The 23,097-nt window shown below is 38.1% G+C and overlaps 1 protein-coding gene across 1 annotated transcript; it reads right to left on the bottom strand.

The window, feature by feature from the left end:
- Positions 1-1,351: 1,351 nt before the first annotated feature.
- Positions 1,352-22,923, bottom strand: LOC135471047 (uncharacterized). Its single transcript, XM_064750096.1, has 5 exons — positions 22,766-22,923; positions 15,860-17,574; positions 9,223-9,472; positions 7,711-8,910; positions 1,352-7,598 (listed from the first exon to the last, which is right to left on the bottom strand). The coding sequence occupies exons 2-5, from the start codon at positions 17,430-17,432 to the stop codon at positions 6,008-6,010; spliced, it is 4,614 nt and encodes a 1,537-aa protein (XP_064606166.1). The 5' UTR covers positions 17,433-17,574; positions 22,766-22,923; the 3' UTR covers positions 1,352-6,007.
- Between the last annotated feature and the right edge of the window lie 174 nt (positions 22,924-23,097).

The raw sequence follows: 23,097 nt of genomic DNA, 5'->3' as shown, positions 1-23,097 counted from the left end.
AACATTAGGATGTCTCAGGACAAAACAAATACATTGTAACATTGCATATGTTGGACAACAATCATTTTTTGCAGTAATAATGGCTCAAGGTCCTGCTTAATTCACACTAGCTTCACCTCATGGGATTAAAAAATATATGGCTCATTCTTGTTGTCCTGAAGGCCGGCGGGGTCACATGTTACATGAATACAGTTCCTCCTAGGTTAAGTGAAGCCTTCCCAGACTACATCAATAGATTTGTTGATAGCTGACAGGTACATGCACCTCCTCCAATGCAAGTACAGCGCTAATCCTTCTGCATCAGACAAAATATTCCTGTTTTCATTGGACAACACTCACATGAGGGCATATTTTATTCCGGTATCCTGCAGCAGGGCTGAGCGTCTGTTCACTAGGTTATTTCCCTTTGTTCAGCTGTTCTAAAATAATGACAAACAATGCATTGACCTTCAGCACTGAATTGATGGGTCTTTTGCAGGGTATTTTTGATAAACTCAGTTAAGCCCAATACACGGTTTACCAGTTGTGACAACAGAGTGACATCCCAATGAAAATAAAGTTGTTGCTTTACAGCATGGTAGGGAAACTGGCTTATCGTTTACATGTACATGTGTTTGGGCAGTCCTTGACTCAATCACACCCGAGAGAATAATTCAGAAGAATTACCTAACCTTGTTGAATTTTCTCTATACTGGTAACACTGTTAAAATTGGGTCTGACCCTATTTTGCTCGAAAGCAACATCTCATCACACAGGGACATCACTCTGATGTGTTACAGATGTCATACCTAAAATGCAAAGATCGGTGAAGGAACCAGATCTGTCGATTCCAGACATTCTCTATCCTGATTATGTGCGTTACCACATGAACTACCTTCTTAAATCCTACCAAGTGGTATTTGGGCTTTAAACGTACAGCTGGAAAGTTTTCAAACTCTTTTCACATTTCTGCTTAGTTGGAAGTATTTCTCTAATTCTCTTTTACATGCATTCCGGAATCTGTGCTATTAACATACTTGGAAATGATAGGGCCACAAATTTGATTCTACACTGAAATCTGATCATCAAACATCAGTGATAAATTGATTGACCAGCCGTATATGAAGACACCATATGCACTGAAATCTTCCATAATGGTCAGTGTACTGAAAGCCCAAGTTTATGACAGTACTATCCATACCCAAGACTTGTTTAACCTAGATTAACTATGTTGCTAACCTGTAACATTTAACATCTGCACATTGCACAAATTCTTTATTAAAATTGCTCTTTAAATATGTGAAACCACAGGAGAAATAGGATTGCAACTAAAGGGAAAATTCAAGGGAACCCAAAGAACGAACAGTTTGGTTGTTACAATTTTGTCAATACTTTTATTATACTTTTCAAACAATATGATCTAAGGCAATTTCTTTCTAAAAGAAACTTTACAAAATGGCTACATACAAAACTTTTTGTCACATTACAAACACCTAATAGAAGTCTCCACTTGATAACACTGATTTATTAAGAATGCAAGCCAGCCAGCCAAGAAGTGCAAAAAACATTTATGACCATGCAGTGACAAACATAAACATGAAAACTCCATACTGTATGAATTTATGGACCTTCAAAACCTGCATATTAAGGAAGTTTTGCATGCATATGCATGGCTGTACAGTTGCTTCCAGGTAATCATTGTTAACCTCAAGACGAAAAACTCACACCAGATGAAACAAAAACAATTGAGCAAAATGATAGAAACCATTTTTCACAAATGTTGAAAATGACCATAGAGGAAATCTTAAGAGGACTTGCACAGGACAGTTCTCAATTTCCAAGGTTACTGTCTCCATTAAAGCCCGGTTTTTTTTCAAATTTTTTTTTTTGGATAGCCAAAACCACGAAAACTTTTGTCACACTTAGTTAAAAAAAAATTGAAACAAGTTTCAGTTTCCTAACATGGGTTATAAAATGTATGTTGTTGGTAGGCATTTTCTGTTTTATTTCAAAAATATTATTCAAGGATATCAGTACTCTGATCAATTTACAGCTGAGAATCGTAACACTGACAAAATTCATCAGTGTTTTCAGTGTTTTTTTTTCCTCCCCCCTTACTAAATAGTTCAGTTCTGGTGCAGCCACCGAGTACAGTTTGCTGTATCTTCAGAGGGTGAACACTTAGCACAGATTTTAATCGCCTATTCTGACCACTGTTCAAAACTTAAAAGAATTATGATGTCACATGGTGAAAATTAAGAGGAAGACTCAAGTTTGGTTGGTGTTTATGACTAAAGTAATGCATTTCCCGAGTTTAATGTGTAATAAAGACATGAGACGCTTACAGAAGGAATAACAATGAACAATCCTAACACAAACCACATGATCTCAACAGGTATTCAGGAACAGACAGAACAGATACTGTCAGTCACTCATCAACCCAGAGAAATGAGAAGCCATCGCACTAACAAATATCACCACAGATATACGTGTATAATACGCCATCACAAGTATACCAAACAGAGTAACAGGCTTTCAGCAAAACAGAACAGCAGGAGCTAAGGATAACATAAAAGTAAGTATAAATGTCCATATCATTAACAACACATTCCACAAACACTCCAGCCCAGTCAAGGTGAATTTCAGCAAAATTCAGGGGGGAAAACTTAAATCACATTCAGTATGCAACATATAAAAGGATACATTTGAAAATGAGGTAAAATTTCCGGATGGAAAAGAGTACATAGTCCAATCACATCCTGTGTTTACAATCAATACGATTCCCCAACAAGGGATTGCCATTAAATCAACTACCAGTGTGGCACTGGCTACAAAAGTTTATCTTTGTTCGATTTTTCTATACAAACACAGCAACTTCCGTTAAATGAGAAATTCCTTAGGTGCAAGGCAAAGCTACTGCTGCCAGCTTTTCTATTCAAAACAAAAATAATTAAAAAAAAAAAAAAGAGAGAACATAAAAAGTGGTAATATAGCAACTGCAGTAAAATAGTGGATATTATAACACATAGATATTGTTCAACAAGTAATCCAGCAATAAAAATTTGAATAGAAAAACATCATACAGGGTCACTAAAAAGTGACTTAACAAAATGGTCAATACAATAATACATGGGTATGAAAACGAGTGAGACACATACAGTATAAAATGGTGGCACAATAACATAGCACCTATACAAGTCTTAAAAACCAGGGAGAAAAACCTTCCTGGTTTTCCTGCTTTCTATACCACATCCACATCCCACTAATTAATATAGACTTTGGAAAGATTAAAAACTTGTTAGTCATATGACATTAATAAATGTATATTATATGGCATTTTTGTTTATAATTGACGGCAATCATAAATGTTTCAAGACTACCTTCCTAATCATCAGCTCAGCTACCACTGTGACTTTTCTATTCACTAACAATATGCAAGCTATGATTCATGTACTTCACACACAATAACGAGAAAAAAATACATGCATACAAAACCAATATGAAATAATATGTACATGATTTCTGCCCCAAAGACAAATGTTTGAAATAGTATATTGTTTAATATTGGAGGCAGGAAAAGCAATCATGGAGAAGTAATTTTATAGTTCATTTACATTTTTACATTTCTTACAACTTGATGTAATTAAAACCTTAAAGTCGCAACCCCTCCTAATGGTACATTTATGCGTATAACAGAATTACATGTACCTCAGAAAAATTTCAAATTTCAATGATCAAGTGTGCCCAAGCTTTTTCACTGGAAAATTCCTTAGAAAAAATATTGCTAACAGGGTGAGCATAGTCATGTAAAACAAGTGATATATAACAAAAATGTAAATTTTTCAAAGAGGTTTTTTTTTTTTCTACTACAGAAAACGAAAATTCCATAATTCAAGTCACCTGAAAAACAAAATCCTTAAATGTGCTGCTTTCCAAAGACTTCTACTCAGAAAAGTCTTACGATAAGTTGCAAAGAAAAACAAGAAAATACATGACTCTAATTAACCTACATGTACAGGAAAACTCATTGACTGTTGGTACCGGTACCCAAAATTAAAAACTTAACTAGCAGTATTTAAGGAAATAGAATTCTCAGTTGCATGAATGCAGGCCCTGAATCCAACACTATATTGGCAATCACACTAAGTGTCATAATTTTCACTTGAGCAACTGTCATCATGACGTATTAGAGCTTAATTGCAAAAAAATTATTTGCCAAAAGTAGTTTTGTGTAGTTAACTTAAGACAATGGCTTGGAAATGTTTTGACCTTGTGTCAATGCATCAATCAAACTAAAAATGGACTCTTTTCCCGGTCATGGCAAGGATAATCTTAACCTGGCATTTCAGGAGTTTATTTGAATACTTTAACAAAGCAAATCAAAACCAGGCATCACAGCTGAATATTCTCCCCCTTAATTATTTGCTCAAGACTTCCACAAAAAAAGGTAGGGCATGGCTGAAACTACCTTACCAGATTAGTATCTGAATAAATGAATATTCTAAATATATATCTAAATTATGAAATTGCAATAATGAATAGTAATAGACAAAATATTTTCTTGTTCAAATTAATACATTGTAATTCCAACAAATACAAGTTTGTTATTTTAGAATGTAAGTGAACATAAAGCCAGCCACTAAATCTGAATTAACTAGTAAAGTAGCATTCCAGAAATGTTCTAAATATATTTTAAAAATTCTACACTGTTTATCAAGAAAATAAATAGCAAATGATCATCACTGCCTACCTGACGCTATTTTGCCATGTTATAGCTATCTGCAACAGCTGTAGGTATTGTACCATCGGTATTAAACAATGTGACAATGAGAAAATAAAAACAAATATGCCTCATACGAATTTCAAAGGTCTGATTTTTTCTTTTAGTTTAGCGCTCGGGCTTGGTCAGGGCAATCTTCGTGGGAACAAGCGGATCTCATCTTCTTGGATTTCAAAATCTTACAGATTTTTTAGGTATTTTTCTGTGATAACTGTGTAAAATATCATTTTTTCTATGTATATATAGTGGCAGACTTTATGTTCACTTTAATATACATTAAGATGTATATAAATATATTGGATGATAATAACCTTGACGGAGAGAAGAGCCATTTTAAAGTCACTTGAAAGACTACCCGTACACTTAGCTGTTTGTCTATAACTTCAGGAAGAAACTCAAATTGGTATAATTCTGAAAAATCATTGAAGTTAGTACTATGAGACACCTGAAGTATATTTCCATTTGAATAAATAAATAATAGTGTGCCTAGCTTACAATGGATCGCAAAACCTTCTGCTATACATGTTTACGTGACAACATTTCATCAAGTGTAATTCTAGAAAGATCAAAATGCAAACTATCCTAGAAAATTATTCTGTGACGCACCTACCCTACTTCATTGCGTATACAAATACTCAGTCGACACTAACAACAGATTCCAGTGGCAAATTACAACAAACTGTACTTGTCATAGTGCATGGGATATACACAGTGCAGTAAACATAAAAGCCTTTACAGCATTTACAACAGAAAACCTGGACAGAGTCACGTGTACACATATTAACCAACAAGATTCTCCCAAAAATTTTACACACTGAGAAACAAGCCTTGTACAACTGCTTACCTAAATGAACAAGGCGGTTATGCTGCCCACACTTTACACAATGGACTGTCAATGTGTCAAAGTGAGACGATTGCTTTATAAAACATTGTAAATCACACTATGTTCATATATATAATGACATATTTACAAATACATGTACGTACATCCTAACTACAACAAAAAAAGTTAGTACACCCATCCAGGGGTACAGAGGACTTGTCACTTTACTGCTACATGTATATCTATCTACATATGGTAAGTTTTCTTTTTGTACACTTCAGCAGATAAGTGAAGCACATAATAAAGACAGCAGAAAGGACAGCAGGGTATGGCTAGTAAAGACCATAGTCTACACAGTCTGTGTCAACAGTTAATCCGTGAAAGCAAAGATCCCAATGGCAATGTCAAGTTCAAGGAAAACCTGTTCAAAATCTGTTCATAACATTATATATGACAGAGCGTCGATAAGGATCTTGAATCTGGTTGTCATTGGTTGTGCTTCTCCTGCCCATAAGGTCTCTGTCCTGCTGCACACCAGCAGGGTGAGTCAGTTTGGACGCCGTGCCATACTGACGGTCATCCATCAGCGCATATGGGTTGCTCTGGGGGTATAAAGTCCTACCCGTGTAGTCCCTGCTAAAATATGTCGGTTGAGTAGGGGCTGTGTGACTGAGAAAAGCACTTTCACTTGTACCTGTGACATGCTGTGGTCTATAGACAGGGTCACGGGCATACATATACTTGTCCAAATTAAAGGATGGATTAACATTGATTCCACAGAACTGGTTTAACATGTCTGTTGAAGGGGGCTGCGGTAAGCCCCGTAAATCAGGAACTGCAGAAGGCTGCCTTAAACGATCTTCAAAGGCTTTTTGGTTTGCTCCACATGTTGCATGTCCATATTCTAGCGCAGGTGTTGCACTGTAGGGGTGAGTGCCAAAGTAAGAGCTGAGGTCAAACCTTTCAAGTTGAAAAGGAGTATCACGGGGCAACTCATGCTGCTGAGATGTGAGATTGCTGAATACGTTTTGATCTGGGATAGACCTGCTAGGGTCAAATGTGAAGTCCCTCTCGGTTCCCAACAAAGCGGGTGTAGCAGAGTTTGTGGTGCGGTCCACTGGCCGCTGAAGGTAAGGGTTCTGATTCCAGTGAGCTGGTCTAATCTCCTGACCAGTCCATGCTCCGTGAAACGGGCTTCGGGAGACCGGTCTACCCATAGCATCACGGGCAAACAAGTCCTCTGTGCCAGGTCTCAACAGAGACGGGTTAGCTGCTCTAGTCAATGAAGTTTCAGGCCTGACAAATGATGTATCTGGTTGCCTTAAGAAAGAATTCATGCCAGCCCTCCCTAAAGAAGATTCTCCATCTGTGACGCGCATGAAGCTTCCTCCAGCACAGGACCTTGGGAACATGTTTTCACTGGGCCTGAGGTAGTTCATGTCCCTACAGGTCGGATTAACAGAGTCTAAACTACCAAAGTTTTGATATGTGATGCTGGTAAGTCTCTGGAGTGATGACTCCTTCTGCTGCATAAAGTTATCAGGTCTTCCACAAGCAAGAAGTTCCATCCGCTGGTAAGACATAACATCAGTTTGCATCCCTGGTACTGGGATGCATGAAGGCTGAGTAACCAACGGTTGCACTGTCCTGCTTGTGTGAGTGATAGTGCTGACTGTTTCCCTTTCTATATTAGACGCAGCAAGTCCTGTGACCGTTTCACGTTGGAGCCGTGTGTGAGTAATTGTGCTGACAGGCTCTGGCCGAAGGTCTAAAGCCTTTATTTCATCACTTGTTCCTTCCACATTGCCGCTGGGGATTTGGATGTTAGTGAGGTCCTCGGGTACCTGGCCAGGTGAGGACTCCTGGGTGGGAGCAGGAGGTGCTGCCTGTCCTTCCACAGTTGGCAGGTCCTGTAAATACTGGCCGAAGTAATCCTTCTCTGTAGGATGAGGGGGGTGGCGGTGCTTCTGGCTGCTGAGATTGAGGAGTGTGGACATATGTGGGTGTGGCGTCAGGCTGTGGCATTGAGTCTTTTACTACAGCTTCCTCCGAGAGAACATCCTGAGGTGTGCATGTATTGTTACTGTGGGGCAGACTATTGTCAATGACAGTCTGCTCCGAGTCCTGCCTTTCTACTGAGCGCTGATCCACAGAGTCCAATGTCTCCATGTGGGGAGGGGATGGTGGAGGTTGGTAGTAATCGTTCTCATCAACCTCCTCTTCATTATCATTGGGCCTCATAGGAGCTCGAGGTGGAGTATCCGGAATAGCATCGTCTAACGAAGCCACATCGCTCACACTGTTGTTGGCATCAGACACATGACTCCTTGCATCATCATCCACAGAACGCTTCTCCAAAGCTCCACCAAGTGGCTTGTCAATGTCACCCAAGAAACCAGCCTCACTCAGCTTGTCCACATCATCATCATTGTCTAGGTCCCTCTCGTCGTCAGCATCACAGTTTCTATCAGGCTCCTCGGTGTTGTTATCATCATTATTTCCCCACAAATCACTGTCGCTGTCAAGCTCTTCTGGAGGCTGTTCTTCTGCTACTGCTTCTTCAGACACCTTGTTGATTTCATCAGAAATGTCATTACTTGGGGCAACATCTTCTGGTTCCTTTGGGGGTTCTTCCTCAGCTGTAGGCTCCACCTCATCCTTTACTTCAACCTTTTCTGTTCTAGCTGGTGCCTTCTTTTGTTTAGCTTTGGCAGGCTTTTTCTTTGACTTTGCAGATGCTTTTTTCGATTTACCAGTCTTAGTTGGGTTTTTCTTGGCTTTCTTCGGTTTGACGATCACAGGGTCTGTTTGGTCATCTAGCCTTCCTCTCTTTCTCTTCCTTGAAGGAGTCTCTTCTACAGTCATCTCTTCTTCTACAACTTCTTCAACAGCCTCATCTTTTACAACAGCACTACCTTTTAACTTAGAAGACGATGCTTTAGGTGACTTTTTAGCGCCCTTTAATGGTCGTTTTTTACCATGAGCTCTTCCAGCAGTTTTCCCTTTGTGTTTAGCCACTTTGCACGCTTTTGACTTACTAAGCTTTTTACCTTTGGTGACCTTCTTTCCTTTCAGTGGAGAGACTTTTACTGGAGCACACTCAGTAGCATCTTGCTCAGCATCACAATCTTTAACCTCCTTCGAAGAACCCTTCCCTTGTGGAGATTTCCTCTGTCTTTTCTTAGGTGTCTTAGCAGCACTTTCTTGCTCATCTTGCACTTCTTCAGTTACTACCTCAGCTTTAACCTTAGACTTGTTGGTCTTCTTGCCCTTTGATTTTCCAGTTGTCTTTGAAGACTTTTCTTTAGCACCTTTTTTTCTTTTTTCCCTTTGGAGATGATTTATCTTCAGCTGAGTTGTCTTCGATATTCTCAGGTTTCACAGCATCATCATTTTCTGCACCATCTTCAACTTTGTCTGCAGCTATACTTTTCTTCTTTTTCTTTCCGCTGGCTTTGTCAGACTTGGAAGAATTGTTTGCTTTTCCCTTTGACAGTTTCTTCTTGCCCTGTCCAGAAGACTTCTTCTTTTTCGAGTTTTCATTTCCTTTCTTCTTGCCACTAGTTTTGGATTCCTTCAGAGCCTCAGATGTTTGTCCTATTGTACCTTCATCTAGTCCAGTGCCGTCTGGCCCTATTACAGCCATAACAGCCTCCAGAATGCCCAATCATCTTGAGGAGTGTCAACGAAAACTTTCTTCTTCTTATCATCCTCAGGATGCCGTTTACCCATATGCCACTTCAGTGAGCTTTTCTGTTTGCATGTAAAGCTGCACAGCTCACACTTGACTGGGTTTTCATTTGTATGCTGCCTCATGTGAACCTTAAGGTTGTCTGCATGTCGAAAGGCTTTTCCACATCCTTCCCACTCACACCGATACTTCCGTTCACCTGACAAGATAAAAGTATTGATATTAATTTTGGGGGGTGGATCTCAGTACTTTTCTTCTGATCACTTATCAAAACTGCTCTTGATCACATTAAAAAGTAAAATAAAATCCCCATAAAGGTGAGGTGTGTGAGCCATATTTGCTGTTGTGTTTGAATTTCTTTTTGACATTTTAGGCCACTTAGCGCATTTCGCATTTATTTCCTTTTGCTTCAATATTTCTTTCCTTTTTTGCTGAAAACCTGAAAGGTCCACCATACACATATGTACATGTGGTTTAGTGTTTAAGCCTAACCTTTTGTGCTACAACACACTACGTGTACATAAAGGTGAGCACATTGGTTGCAATGATTCTGATAATAAATGTATAGAGGTTCAAGTAAATTCCGTGGAACAGCACATATTTGTTCTCCCTGCAAGTTTGAAGTAGAATTGATTTCTATTTGCTATGCCCTTCACGCTATCACTAAAGTAACATCAATTGTACATGCCGTAAGGGTGTTGCTATGGGATCAATTTGAACAATGTAAGAGATGACCGATCATACAATATGATTGCCCCTCCCTCAAACAACAATGTTAATAAAGAACAAATGAACCTCAAAAAGGCACAAAATTATGAGAATATTTTAGTTAATTGGATCAGTTCCTTTTTCTCCTACTGTAACTGAACAGTCCATATCATTTTAGGTAACATGAATGTGGGATACACTGGGGTCACTGGAAATTTGAACAAATGATTATGTATTACTAGCAATATCACAGCCAGTAATCTGGTTTGTGAATCCATGTGAACATACATGTACACTTTTATTAGACTGAATGAATGATTTGGGATGAACACTGCATTGTACCTTTATTAGAAGCCTACATGTACTGGAATAAACCAAAATGATAAACATTGGCTTATTGGGTACCTCATAAGAGACTATCTCATACATTTTTATCAACTGCATATGGTGTCATGTGATAGACAGCCTGAAGGTTGTGAAGAAGGCAATCGATATCATTTGAAGAAAACATCAACAGCAGTTGCTGAATAACTACCCGATCCCTGTAGATACTGAAACGTTTTGTGCAGAAAATGAAGATGATGTTTACAATCTCAAACAAACAATATAGCTACAGTCAAATTTTCATGTCTTGTACAGTTATGGAAGCAGCCTTTGTAAAATGTCAATTTGTTCCACAACAGCATCACTCCAGGAATAAACTGAATGGTACTGCTTTGTTTTATTAAATTTAAACATAACATCTTGTTTAAAAGTATGAAGATGTGTATGCATCTTGGTTATGGTTACAGAGAAAACTGTAGATTTGATAAACTGTGCAATTCAATAAAAAATGGGAAACACTTGGGATCAAAGCAAGTCAAACTCCTCTATAATATACTGACATCCTGATTTGCTGTCATCTCAGCTTTGGATTAATACTTTGTGAGAAGTTTTCTGATGTCAAATATTGACTAATGTTATGTTTTAGAGGCTTCATTGCCATATGAATTAGTTATTCAGCTTATCTCCCTTTTCTAACAGCTCTCCATGGGCATCTAGATATGACAGTTTTCGCAAATTATACAAAGTCGATTAACATGTGCTTGATTCAATGGGGATTTATTTGATTGGTGTTTTACGCCTTGCTCAAGAATGTTTCACCGAAGACGGCGGCCTGCATTATGGAAACCCACGACCATCTGCAGTTTGCTAGAAGACCTTCCCACGTACAAGTGCCATGGAATCCAGCACGAGTTTGATTTGAACTCACAATGGGGACTGAAAACCCCTACCTGTGTATAGTGCCAGTGTATTCAATAACACCACAATGGGCTACAAATGTATACAAGTTTCGCTGTACATCAAATAGTTTTGGCCCACGTATGGTGAACCCATATGTACATGAAGTTTCACTGCATTTGGCTCTGCTGAGTAGTTTTGGAGCTGAATATAAACTGAGCACAGAAAGGAGGTGAGCATCAGTGAATTAAAGTATGAAACTTTATTAAATGTGGAAACTAGTTTTGCAGATACATGTATAATGACAGAATATACATGAGCTGTGAATGGATCATAAAGATGAATTATTGTCCAACAATGTTCATTACCATCTTCAAACTCGAGCAATAACAAAAAAGTGTTCAGTTTTGACCAATCTACATGAAACAAGGGCAAATGGATAGGTAGAGAGATCTGGTTGGAGTCAGAGGAAGAGAATCTCTCCAATCAGAGTTTGCTATAATGCCATTCTCTAATCTGTTTAAATTTCACTATTATGAAAGGAACCAGAATAACACAGAGCCAGTTGATGAACAGTAAGATGTACCAATCAATAGCTTATCACATGGCCAATGTACCCTCTTGAGTTTCTGAAGCTCTGGCTTTCAAATTATACATAGATGTATGTGTAAATTACAGAATAGCATACATTTGGCCAGTGACATGAATAATGTACATGTAAGACAATCACATTAACATGCACATGTTGCAATTATGTTTTTAGTGATTTACGATATTTTAAAGTGATATTTTTTGACCAAAGGATCACACAGAGGGTCAATTTCAAACATTAACTTGACAGGCCATTTAACTATACACCACCACCAAGAATCTCCATGACGATCTTTTTGCTTAACCTTTCTGATGTAACCATTCTGATAGCAACTTTTTTGCGTAACCCACAGGGTTAAACAAACATTTGGTATTAAATAAACTATGGGTTGTCTTGAGTCACTTTTAGGAAACATTTTTTGATATTTAGTCCCTGACCCAGTCCCAGTCCCTGACAATTGACAATCTGGTTAATAAGGCAATACATCAACTTCCCTGTATCTCTGTTTCCATCCACAATTAAAATTGCACACGCAAATCAATAGGAAAGTCTTAAGTTGGAACTCTTTTGTCAAGGTAAAAACAGTCCTACTGTGTCATGTGAATGGTGAAAAATGTTTGGCAAGCTTTGCTGACATTAATGTACTGATCAACTCCCTCACCCTTTTCCGGAGGCACAAATGCCATCTCTTACCTCTAGGAACTTCCTCAATCTTACCTATCATTCCTCCACTCTAATTTTACTTTTTATGACGCCCTTGTTATAGTAAATGTGATCAAAATAGTTGCCTAACATTTCTGACAGGTCACATGATACAGTTGGACTTTTTCTACCTTTAACGATAACATAGTTCGAACTCGAAATTCCCCCATTGGAGTTGGTCAGTCATACCTACATGTAATTAACACATAGTACATATGCATCTCTTGAATTCACATTGCACGGGTGTATTGCTTAAGGCACAAGGAAATGCAGTGTTAAGCATCAAAGAAATGCAAAAGCAAATTAGGCAAAGGTGAAATCACAAATCTCTTCTTTTTATCCAACTCGTTTCATAATCTTTCTTTTGAAATGAACACTTGAGTCAGAGTCTCTGTTTTTTCATATGGCTGCCATAAACCAAAACTTTGATCAACGCAGCCCATTCAAATAGGGGCCTATAATACTTCTCCTCAATAAAACCCAAAAAGAATGAATCTTTATCTTAAGCAGACTGACTTAACTGTACTCACGTCGAAACGGTCATACTACATGTATCCTGCTTGGATAAAAATGAACATTCAAAATAAACTGGACTCGCAGACAGGACACAAATACAGGCGAATTACGACCTCTGTAAAGTCAGATACAAATTCAGCGAGTTTGCTTACTCTTCTAATATCAGCTATAAGATGTTTGAACGTCATGACACAAAAATCAAATCCAGATTACAGCAGGACGGTACAATTCTGGACTTCAAACAAAGCTATTATAAGTTCTTAAATTCCTTCCAAATTCTTCACGTCATTAAAACATAAATGATTTATATGATGATGGATGGAAAACTGTCACTTGATTTGCAGAAGGTATTGATAAAAAATCAAGAATACTGATCAGTCAGTAATGAGACAAACCATTTGGAGTATCAAAAAAGGGAATCAATGTCTTTGACATAACAATTTTGGAATTCCAATTTATCATTTTTTTAGATAAATTCAACAAAAATTTGATTTTTTAGGGTTATCAAACTCAGATTGTAGAAAACTTCTAAATTGAATGCGGGGTACCGACATCTAATGTGCAGGAACACCTTTGTGTATGTCATGAGCCTATGATTAGGCAGTTTGTGACGTGATATGGTCATTTCTAAAAATTGCTGCTTAGTTTGGACCCCACGATATAACTGCAGACGATAAAACCCTTTTATATGAACTATTAAGTGACAATCGATATCAAGGTAACAGAGTGTAAAATTACTCTGACAGGTTGTACCTGCATGTTGTTCTAATCTGCCCTAAATCTATCCAAGGTTTTACTCTTCTCTGATATATCAGCCTCAGTCCAAACATGTTTGGACCAGAGCATTGAGAAGTTGTAGCTTGGAAAACTGGGGACTGGAATGTCATGCAGGCACAGGCAATGGCACAGGTTATTACTGGTACACTAAAGGATGTGAACATGTGCTCTGATGGTTCTTGTTACATGAAAATACATGCATCTTAGGAGTTCCTGATAATCTTGTCTCGGTGATGACCGGACCCCAATATTATTACCTTAGAACAGCTCTGATAGAAGAAGATTTCTTTTTCAGAGTACATATATTTGTTTTTCAATGCAGCGTTTTTCTAGATAAGAAATTACAACAGCAAAGTGACATCCCTTTGTGGTACATATGTGTCACTTAATGGCAAGCTACGATCAACCTGCAATATTTAACCTGGGTCGGTATTTAAAATAGTGGCAATTTAATACTGATACAAATGCTAAAATTATCTGGAATATATTCTGTAGTGCTGTTGGATATTATAGAAGCAAAAAAGTGATCTAAAATCTGGCTGCAATATTTTCTTTATAAACTGCCATGGTCTGAGGCAAGACATGTAGCCCTACAGTGTCATGAATGTGTGGTGTCACAATACAAGGGGAAATAACTCTGTTGCTGTAATGTTACGACTCTTGAACATGTGTGCAGGGGACCTTTTAAGAATTACCCATTAAAAACCTGTTCAAAAAACCTTTCACCCTGTGGTCATTTCATTATAATAACCAGTCAACAGAGAGACATATTATTTACATGTACTCTGAAGGATCGTCTACTGTATCTTAGTTCACTGGCTTATATGTACATGTACATCCATCAGGGGTTGAAATAACGCCTGTCTACGTGTCGGCGACAGGCAATTTTTATCAGCAAAACGTGATAAAAAAATCACAGCAAAACAAAAAAATTCGTCTGTCACAGGGACATGATCAATAAGTTTACAATTATGTTTAAGTCAATATCCATGCATGTCTATGTTTGTGAAGTCTGTATATTTACTTGGCGTTCTCATAATGAAAGTGTTGTCACAAGACAGTCATCATTTTCGACCCGAACAAGTCAACACTCTCTGTTAGGACGTCATTTAGTGGACAAGATCATCGTCAACGAACCTATCGTATTTACGCATTCAATTCGTACCAAACGTACCTTCAACATTGAAGAGTGCTCTTCAGTTATCATAGCAATGGCAAAATTCAAACTGCAAGAAGCCATTTTCATTAGGAAAATGCTTTTCCTGACACTCTTTCGCAAGGGTGCACAGCTATGATGGAACGAACAGTGTCAACAAGTGCCATTCAACCTGAACTAGAGAACAGTATATGCAGAGCAGTGAATCAAAAATTGAAGAGTCACGCACGATTCCTGAGTCGTTGTTAGCCAACGTCATATAAAGTACATCTGTTGAGTACAGCGTGAAACACCAGTCAAATAAATAAATACTAAAATCTGAAGTTAATATTCTTCCTATTGCTCAAAAGTGTACAGTTTTAGGACTGCTTTTCTAGTTTTTCTCGCTCGAGGACTATATGTGCCGTCCAAGGTGTAAAGGGGAACAATGCAAGGCACACACATATAAATCTAAATGCATAAAGACCAGATCCTCGGTTGTTTCCCTTAAATTGGAAGCGAATGTTTACACATGTACAGACTGAACTCCCGCAAGTAAATATCAATCGGATGATTGTGCAGAAGTCCCAGTCCTGACAGAATATTGAATAAAAAGGAAAAATGCTACTGAAACCAAATATTCTTGTAACAAGGTAGGCTGATTATGCGATGTTGCTTCGTCAAGGTGGCGATGTTGACGAAAAATAATTTCACCACACTGAAATTATACGTTTGCAAAATGCGACAATGGCAATCAAGAGCACTAGACTTTCTAAAAGTCAGACTGATGGGGACAGGTAGATACCTGCAGGTGACAGGTACAAGTATCTACCCGTCTCTGTGACAGGCAGTTTTAAAAATACATTTCTACCCCGGTCCATACACTATATGATAGATCTTTTGACACCAACTAACCAACATGAAAAGAATGTTACCTGTATGTGTTGTTTCATGTCTCCTTAGATGACTCCGTTTGAAGAAGGACAATTTGCAGCCTTTTTCTCGACAATGGAAGTGTTTTTGTACCACATGGTGGAAGGTTTGCTCGTGCTTCTTCAAAAGGCTAGCCGTACGGAAGCCGTCAGCACAGTCATTAATGGTACAAAAGAATGAGTTGTTGGGCTTGTGTGTTTCTTGATGAGATTTATATGCTGATAGAGATCTACATGCATGACCACAAACTGAGCAAATGTATGGTCTGTCATCAGCATGTAGCTTAACATGTCTTTTCATGGCTTCCTCAGAATAAAACAACTTCGCACAGAGGTCACATTTTACACTACGTACACGATTCTCGTGCATGCATGTAATGTGTTTTTGCAAGTTGGCTTTGTAATTAGATTTATAGTCACATTGCTGGCAAGAAAATCTCTTTGGTCTGTCTGGGTAATGAGAGTTCAAATGAACGTTCAATGAGGATTCATATTTAAATTCTTTCTTGCACTCTGGGCAGTAGAGGGGCACCTTTCCTTTACACTCACTCATATGCTGCTCTAACGTAATTGTGTCACATTTGACATAGCGTGAGCAGACTCGACAAAGCTTCATGTCTGCCCTGTCTTTGTGAGCTTCCAGGGTGTGTTCTCTGAACGCATCCTTGCTGTCTCCCACAAAGTTACACTTCACACATTTATAGATGCCATGAGATTCTAAATGTCGCGTAACCATGGCTTTTTTAGGTGACCGATAGTCGCATTCAGAACACTTGTGTGGTTGTAACCTATTTAATTCTTCTTCATCCAAGCTACAGATTTTCAGATGTCGTGTGTAAAGCTTCTCAGATGAAAATGTCTTCGAACATGTTTCACATTTCACCACAGTCTTCTCCTTTTTCTTCTTCTTAGGAGGACTGTGTCCAGAGTTATCAGCACTACTTTCTATAGACTCTTTTCTCTTCTTCTTCACTTTTGTTGTTCCACCATTATTTTCAGGGGACTGATTCTGAGTTGCTTTCAGTTTATTTTTCTTTGTATTTTTAGTGCTACCGTTCAGGTCATTATATTCTGACCCATTCGGAAGCTGACCACCAGGCACGTCACTCGTCGAAGCTGTGTTCATCTGCTTAATGACATTCTCCTTCACATCTCCATTCATGGACACAGTTTCACCACTTGACACTGTATCTAAAGTCACACCGTTATCAAAATTATTCATCATTGGCTTTCTTTTTCGCCCAATAAGTGGTAGGAGTGCTGGTTCATCATCAAAGTCGGGGCAGTATGGATCTGTTTCATCCTCCATGAATTTCACCCCTCCATTTCCCTCCTCTTTCATATGTTTGAGAGAAGGGGGTGAGCTTAACAGGTGATCAGAATCAGCTCTGCCATTCAGAGACAAGTGCTCCCCTTCCTCAGCAACTTTACTGGAAGGACTGTTCTTCACCTTTCTCAAAATACCACTTTTCTTTGCTGGCAACCTTTTCCCTTTAGCCTTCAGAAGTTCACCATTTTTTCCTTTCTTCAGCTCAGCCATGGTTTTTTTCAGTGCGGCTCCCTCTAACTTCCTCATTCTGCCAGAGTGTACCCACAGACTGACCACCTCAGTTCAAGTCTGTCATAATGAGATGAAGGCTATTTTAACGATGTGACCGCTTGGATCACATCCTGGATGGCTTCATAGAATCCCCCAATTCTTGCAGTAGACCTGTAGTCTGAAAAAAGACAAACACAAAATGTCATCATAACCGAAACATAGTACCATACAGGTATGTACATACATTAAGTTCAATATGATACACATGGCAGGGCATCCATTTTGAAAAGGTTAGTACCCTCCCAAATGCATGTATGACAACAGTCAATATACATTTAAGAGAGCTCACTAAGGTTCTCTTTTATCAGGATCGTATACAATAAAATCTGCACGATACAAACATAAACATTTTTCAAATTCAACAACATACATGTAGTGTATTTTCTGGTTTTACTGGTATTAAGCTCTACCAGATAATATATCACTAATATGACAGTCAAAGTGATCTGATAGGAAAACCGTAGAATCCAGACTAAACCATCAACCCTTTGCATTAATTCCTAGACAAGAACTTTACCAATGACACACAAATTCTCCCCTCCTCCACCCGCCGATCATGAAATAGATACTAAGCCAGTGATCTTTGACAAACTTAATGCAATACCACTACAAGTCTGAATGATTTCAGCTCCGTATTATTTGCGACCAAGACCCTCCAAAGCAGTGGAGGCAGAAGAATTTTGTGGTGCTGCGAAGACTGGAACTGAACTAACACTTTGTGTGTCCTATTGAGAGAAAGACAAGCATCCTTAAAAACTAAGTCATAACCCAACCTCCTACTGTAGCTCATATTCAGTAATTATTTTACTATGTGACAAATAAACATGTACAGAGACACCATACAATGTACACACACACTACAACTTCGCAGAAGAAACAATACTTTCTACTGTCATTTGGACCTTCTGTTTAGCTCGTCCAAGTCCTCCACTGGAAAATTATGCAGAAGCAGCATGGAAGCGCTTTCCCTACAAATCAGTCCTTAAAGAAAAAAAAAGAAATGAACACTGCAGCTGGGATCAAGTTCTGTCTGGCTTAATGACAGTTTCATGTTATGAAGTTAACCACTTACATATTCATACATATACAAGTTTGGAGTAGTAGGCCCCTTTCAGCCCTGTTAAGTTTTCTCCTTTTTCAGATCATGAATGTGTGATTTTTTGGCATTCACAGAATGGAATATTTTGAAACTGTTAAGATGTACATGTCAGCGTTTGAAAATTTGTTTTTGGCCAAGTTACATGTAGTGGTATCAGCTTTGGGTCTTCTTAGTAACAGATTCAATGAAAGAGCGTTGTTCACAGCCTTTAGTTTACAAGGCAAGTGTGGACAGTGTTCACCGACACGTATGATGTGATGGCTGAATGTTGACGAAACATAACATGTTAGCCGATTTACACTTTTTCTTCACCAATGTATCAAGCAAGTTAAATATAGATTTGCCACGTAGGCAAATATTGCAAATTGCTAACCATATCATTTGTATGTTGCCAATGCCAAGTTGGTGGCATAATTTTTTGAGCCCTGATGCATAATCATGTAGCATGGGTACATATGTTTAATTTGATCTATTTAGCTGACCTTTACTCAATAAAACACACTTGTTAATACTTATTAAACTTCACTCAGGATCAAGAACAACTAGAAACTGAGAAAGCTTGAAGAATAGTTCAAATCATAAAAACGTGCAAATAATCTTTAAAACTAGAAAATGTTTTGGTAATTCTGGTGTTGATTTCATAAATGTCTGAGTTTCATTTTTTTACAAAGAAACTTTATTAGATCTGGCATGACTGTGATGAGTTTTGATGATACATAGTATTATTACATGTAGATAAATGAATGTCTCATACACATGCATCATTTTGAAACTAAGTGCTGAATTCATGTGGTTGGGAATCCACATCTTCAAATTTACCTGCATTTCACCATGTCTTGTTTAATAGGAACAAGTAAATACCGCAGCATATTACAGTAGCATGTTCTCTGAAATATCTGTAAGTATGCGTTACCAGCCTAAATTCACTCAAGCACATCTTAATATGTCATTCTAAATTCTTGGGTATTTCAGTTTTATGAAAAAGATAACTTCAACGATAGTTATAAAAGTTGCTGTAAATATATACTGTACCTGAACAAATGCAATAAATAAAGTTCTGCATTTATCTCAGGTTTTTTTTAAATTGAAAAGATGACCCATAAATAAGAGTCCTAAGAGCATAAAATTAAATACACTGAATAAAATGAAACAATATACTTGAAGACAATTCAAATTAAATTACTTCACTGTTTTAACTTTTATTTCCAAGAATCTTTGCTTTGTCTAAGAGTATAAGATGTAATTATGCACATATTTCGTAGAGATATGAAGTTATTTTCTTCCTATAAACAGATCAAGATCAAAAGTACATCACTTCAGTGAGTCATGACCTCTGCACTATTTGACCTACATTAGGTGCTGGTTCAACGTAACCTCATGGATCTCTCTGCTCTGTTCATGCTGCTACTAAAGCAACACACTAACAACTTCAAATATAAATCCACTAGACAGGAGATTTGACAACTAAATGTTCAGCTAATGTATAAGCAACATTTACAATTTCAGGATGAGCGTACACTACATTCACAATAGAGCCATGGTCAAATTAGTACCCAGTCATGGTCAGTGCCCTTTGAAGTTTAAGGTTGAACTGCTTTTCACGGCCAATAAGACGGTAAAATTTCAACATAACATTGCCATTTTCAGTTTCCATATTGCTTTTACTATAAGCCACTGTAGAATGGGGAAACGATTTTCAAGGCAGAATTTCAATGAACCAGACATTTAACCTGGTAAGCAAGCTGCCACTAGGTTAAATCATAGGCTGTTGAGTGAAAATTAGCAAACAGCTCATATGTCAAAATCTTGCGACATTTCTGTTAAAAAAAATGTTGGCCCTCTGAAATGCAAAACTGACTTATTATAATCACAGGAAATATTGTACAAGACGTACATTGTACATGTGCACATAACTGTACATGTAGTAGCTCTATGGGCCTATGGCTATGTAGAAATAGTGATACATGACAGCAATGACTTACTGGGCAGTAATTGGTTCTCATTTTGCTGTCCTCAACATGTTGGTTGTCCTCTGCATGACATGGTTGTAATCCATGTTCATTTCTCATCATATGTATGTCAGTCTAGTGATGCTGTACCTTGCAAACGTGCACTGGACCAAAACATCTAGGTGTACATGACCTACGAGCATCATCTGAGCAATCATTCGCCATTTTTGAAATTTCCATATAATCACTCAGCAACACTCAGAACTTTTTTACATCTCAAGTTACCCCAAATATAGGCCTACATGGAAAAAGCTGAAGGCTCAACCTGCTGTCTCCGAATATGGCCGAACAAACATTTGTGGAACATTCACATGTTAAATATGGCAGATAAGATGTAAGCTGTGTTAGCCATGTACAGAGAGCAGTTTTGGTCTAGTGCACGCTTGCAAGATGAAACATATTACTAAACTGACATACATTGGATGCAGATATGGACAGCGATTACAGACAACCATGTCATGTAGCACACTGTTCTCAACAATGCTTGATTCTACATAAACATAGCCCTATAGAGCTGTATATGTAACCGTCTCTGAAGATTGAAATCCCAGAAATGCTGATCATAAACCAAGAAATCTACTGAAATATTAGTTATCAACAAGTTCTGAATCATCAACTTTCATAACACATTAACATGCAACAAAATGACTTTTAAAAACTGCACACATTCAAGTTATTAACTGATGACAATGGAAATTAGAACCATGTGATGTACAGATCAAAAATGGCTTTTTTCTACCACTAATTTTTTATCTTTCTGTTAATTTATTAACCCACTATTCTGTCTGGGTGCCTTTGGCTGTGCATGTAAATATTATTAAATGAGCAAATACAGTGGAAACAAAAGAATGCCTGTTCCTAACATAAGAACGGTTTTCACACACAATCATGTTGAAACCTGATTTAAAATTATAACACTGACGTTACTTTTTTTATTTATACATAATATACCTAAAATAAAGCCCTGAAGTTGCTATATAAGATAAAAGTAAGCAGGTATCAAGAGCTGTTCCACTGATAGTCCAATGGAAGGCTTCACAAGCTACTTAAGCAACTGTCATACAGATCAAGTTATCATATCTGGCTTTTTTCCCCCTAAAATAAAGCCCTGAAGTTACTATATAAGATAAAAGTAAGCAGGTATCAAGAGCTGTTCAACTGATATTCCAATGCAAGGCTACACAAGCTACTTAAGCAACTGTCAAACAGATCAAGTTATCATATCTGGCCTTTTTCCCAACAAAAAGTAGAAAATCATAGTAAGACCTTCAAACTAAAAATGATATTCTTGCTTCATGTGTACACCATTACAACTACCTTCAACCTGGAATATCAGGACACACTTCATCTCAAATATATTACACATGGTTCAGTTAGACCACTGAACTGTCAAATCAACATCCACTGATGTCAGTTAAAGGAGAAATCTCAAGACTGAGAGATTCAATTCAGAAGATGCAACACAAATGCACTGTTGGCAGTATTTTCTTCTGGAATCACATTTTCTTGGATGCCTGAAATATGTTAATAACCAACTTCAATGATTTAACAGCTGGTTACTTCAGAAGAAAACTGCAGCTGATGATAGCTTACACAGTGACCAACAGCTAGGTGAGGGAAATGCCAGTCCCACCTTCAATGGCCCCACCCACAACTCTGCTGCAGAGGTCCTATTACCAGGATACCAGAAGCCACAAAATTCGACATTATAAACCTGGAAGAGACATCCAAATTGTAGCTGGAAAATTCATCTTTTGCAATAGCAGAACACAGCCATTGTAACCCGATCAATACCGACGCTCTACTTCACAGTCAACCATAATTAGGCTATGAGCCGCACTATCTGGGCAGGCAGGATCGGCCAATGCTGAAGCCGATAATTCATGCATATACCACTATACGCTCTCTCGGTCATAACCCCTCGCTATGCCATAACATCACACAGAATTAATTCACACGGCCTACATTTTAACGCAGGCTCTGAGGCTCTCGGTTTAGACACTAGAGTAACTAGTCTCGCTATCCACTGGCAAATCCACGCTTATAATCTGACCCGAAATCTCAACAAGAAACCAGCCATTGCAAAACGTCTGAAATTTGCCAGGTCGGACTCATCAGTCAGAAGGAAATGCCAACTCCACTGCATTTTAACCAAGCCCATGTGCAAGAGACAGCCGCAAAAGGACAATTTCTTTACTTACCTGTGCAACTGTTGAGGACTTGCACTCGTCTTGAGCGTCATATTTTAACGTTTAGCCAACAGAAAGCAATATAAACAAGATCCCCTTCCATTTCTGTCTGTTTGTCTACGGTCAATGCATGCCGCAGCCATCAGGAATACCAGTTATCCATTGGCTATATTTACTAAGTTTAGACCAATGCGATCACAGCAAAGGAGAAATCTGCTGACGAAACGATCATGGCGCCAATTTTAGTGAACCAGTTGGCGGTAGAGGACATGCGAAGGAGGATGATTCTGTTAATGAAAAATTACCCAGGAAATCCCTGTATGTGGCAGATTTGTCGTATGGCA

Source organism: Liolophura sinensis, chromosome 7 (assembly GCF_032854445.1).
Source record: "Liolophura sinensis isolate JHLJ2023 chromosome 7, CUHK_Ljap_v2, whole genome shotgun sequence".
Classification (NCBI taxonomy): Eukaryota; Metazoa; Mollusca; class Polyplacophora; order Chitonida; family Chitonidae; genus Liolophura; species Liolophura sinensis.
This window is presented reverse-complemented; position numbering and strand designations above follow the sequence as displayed.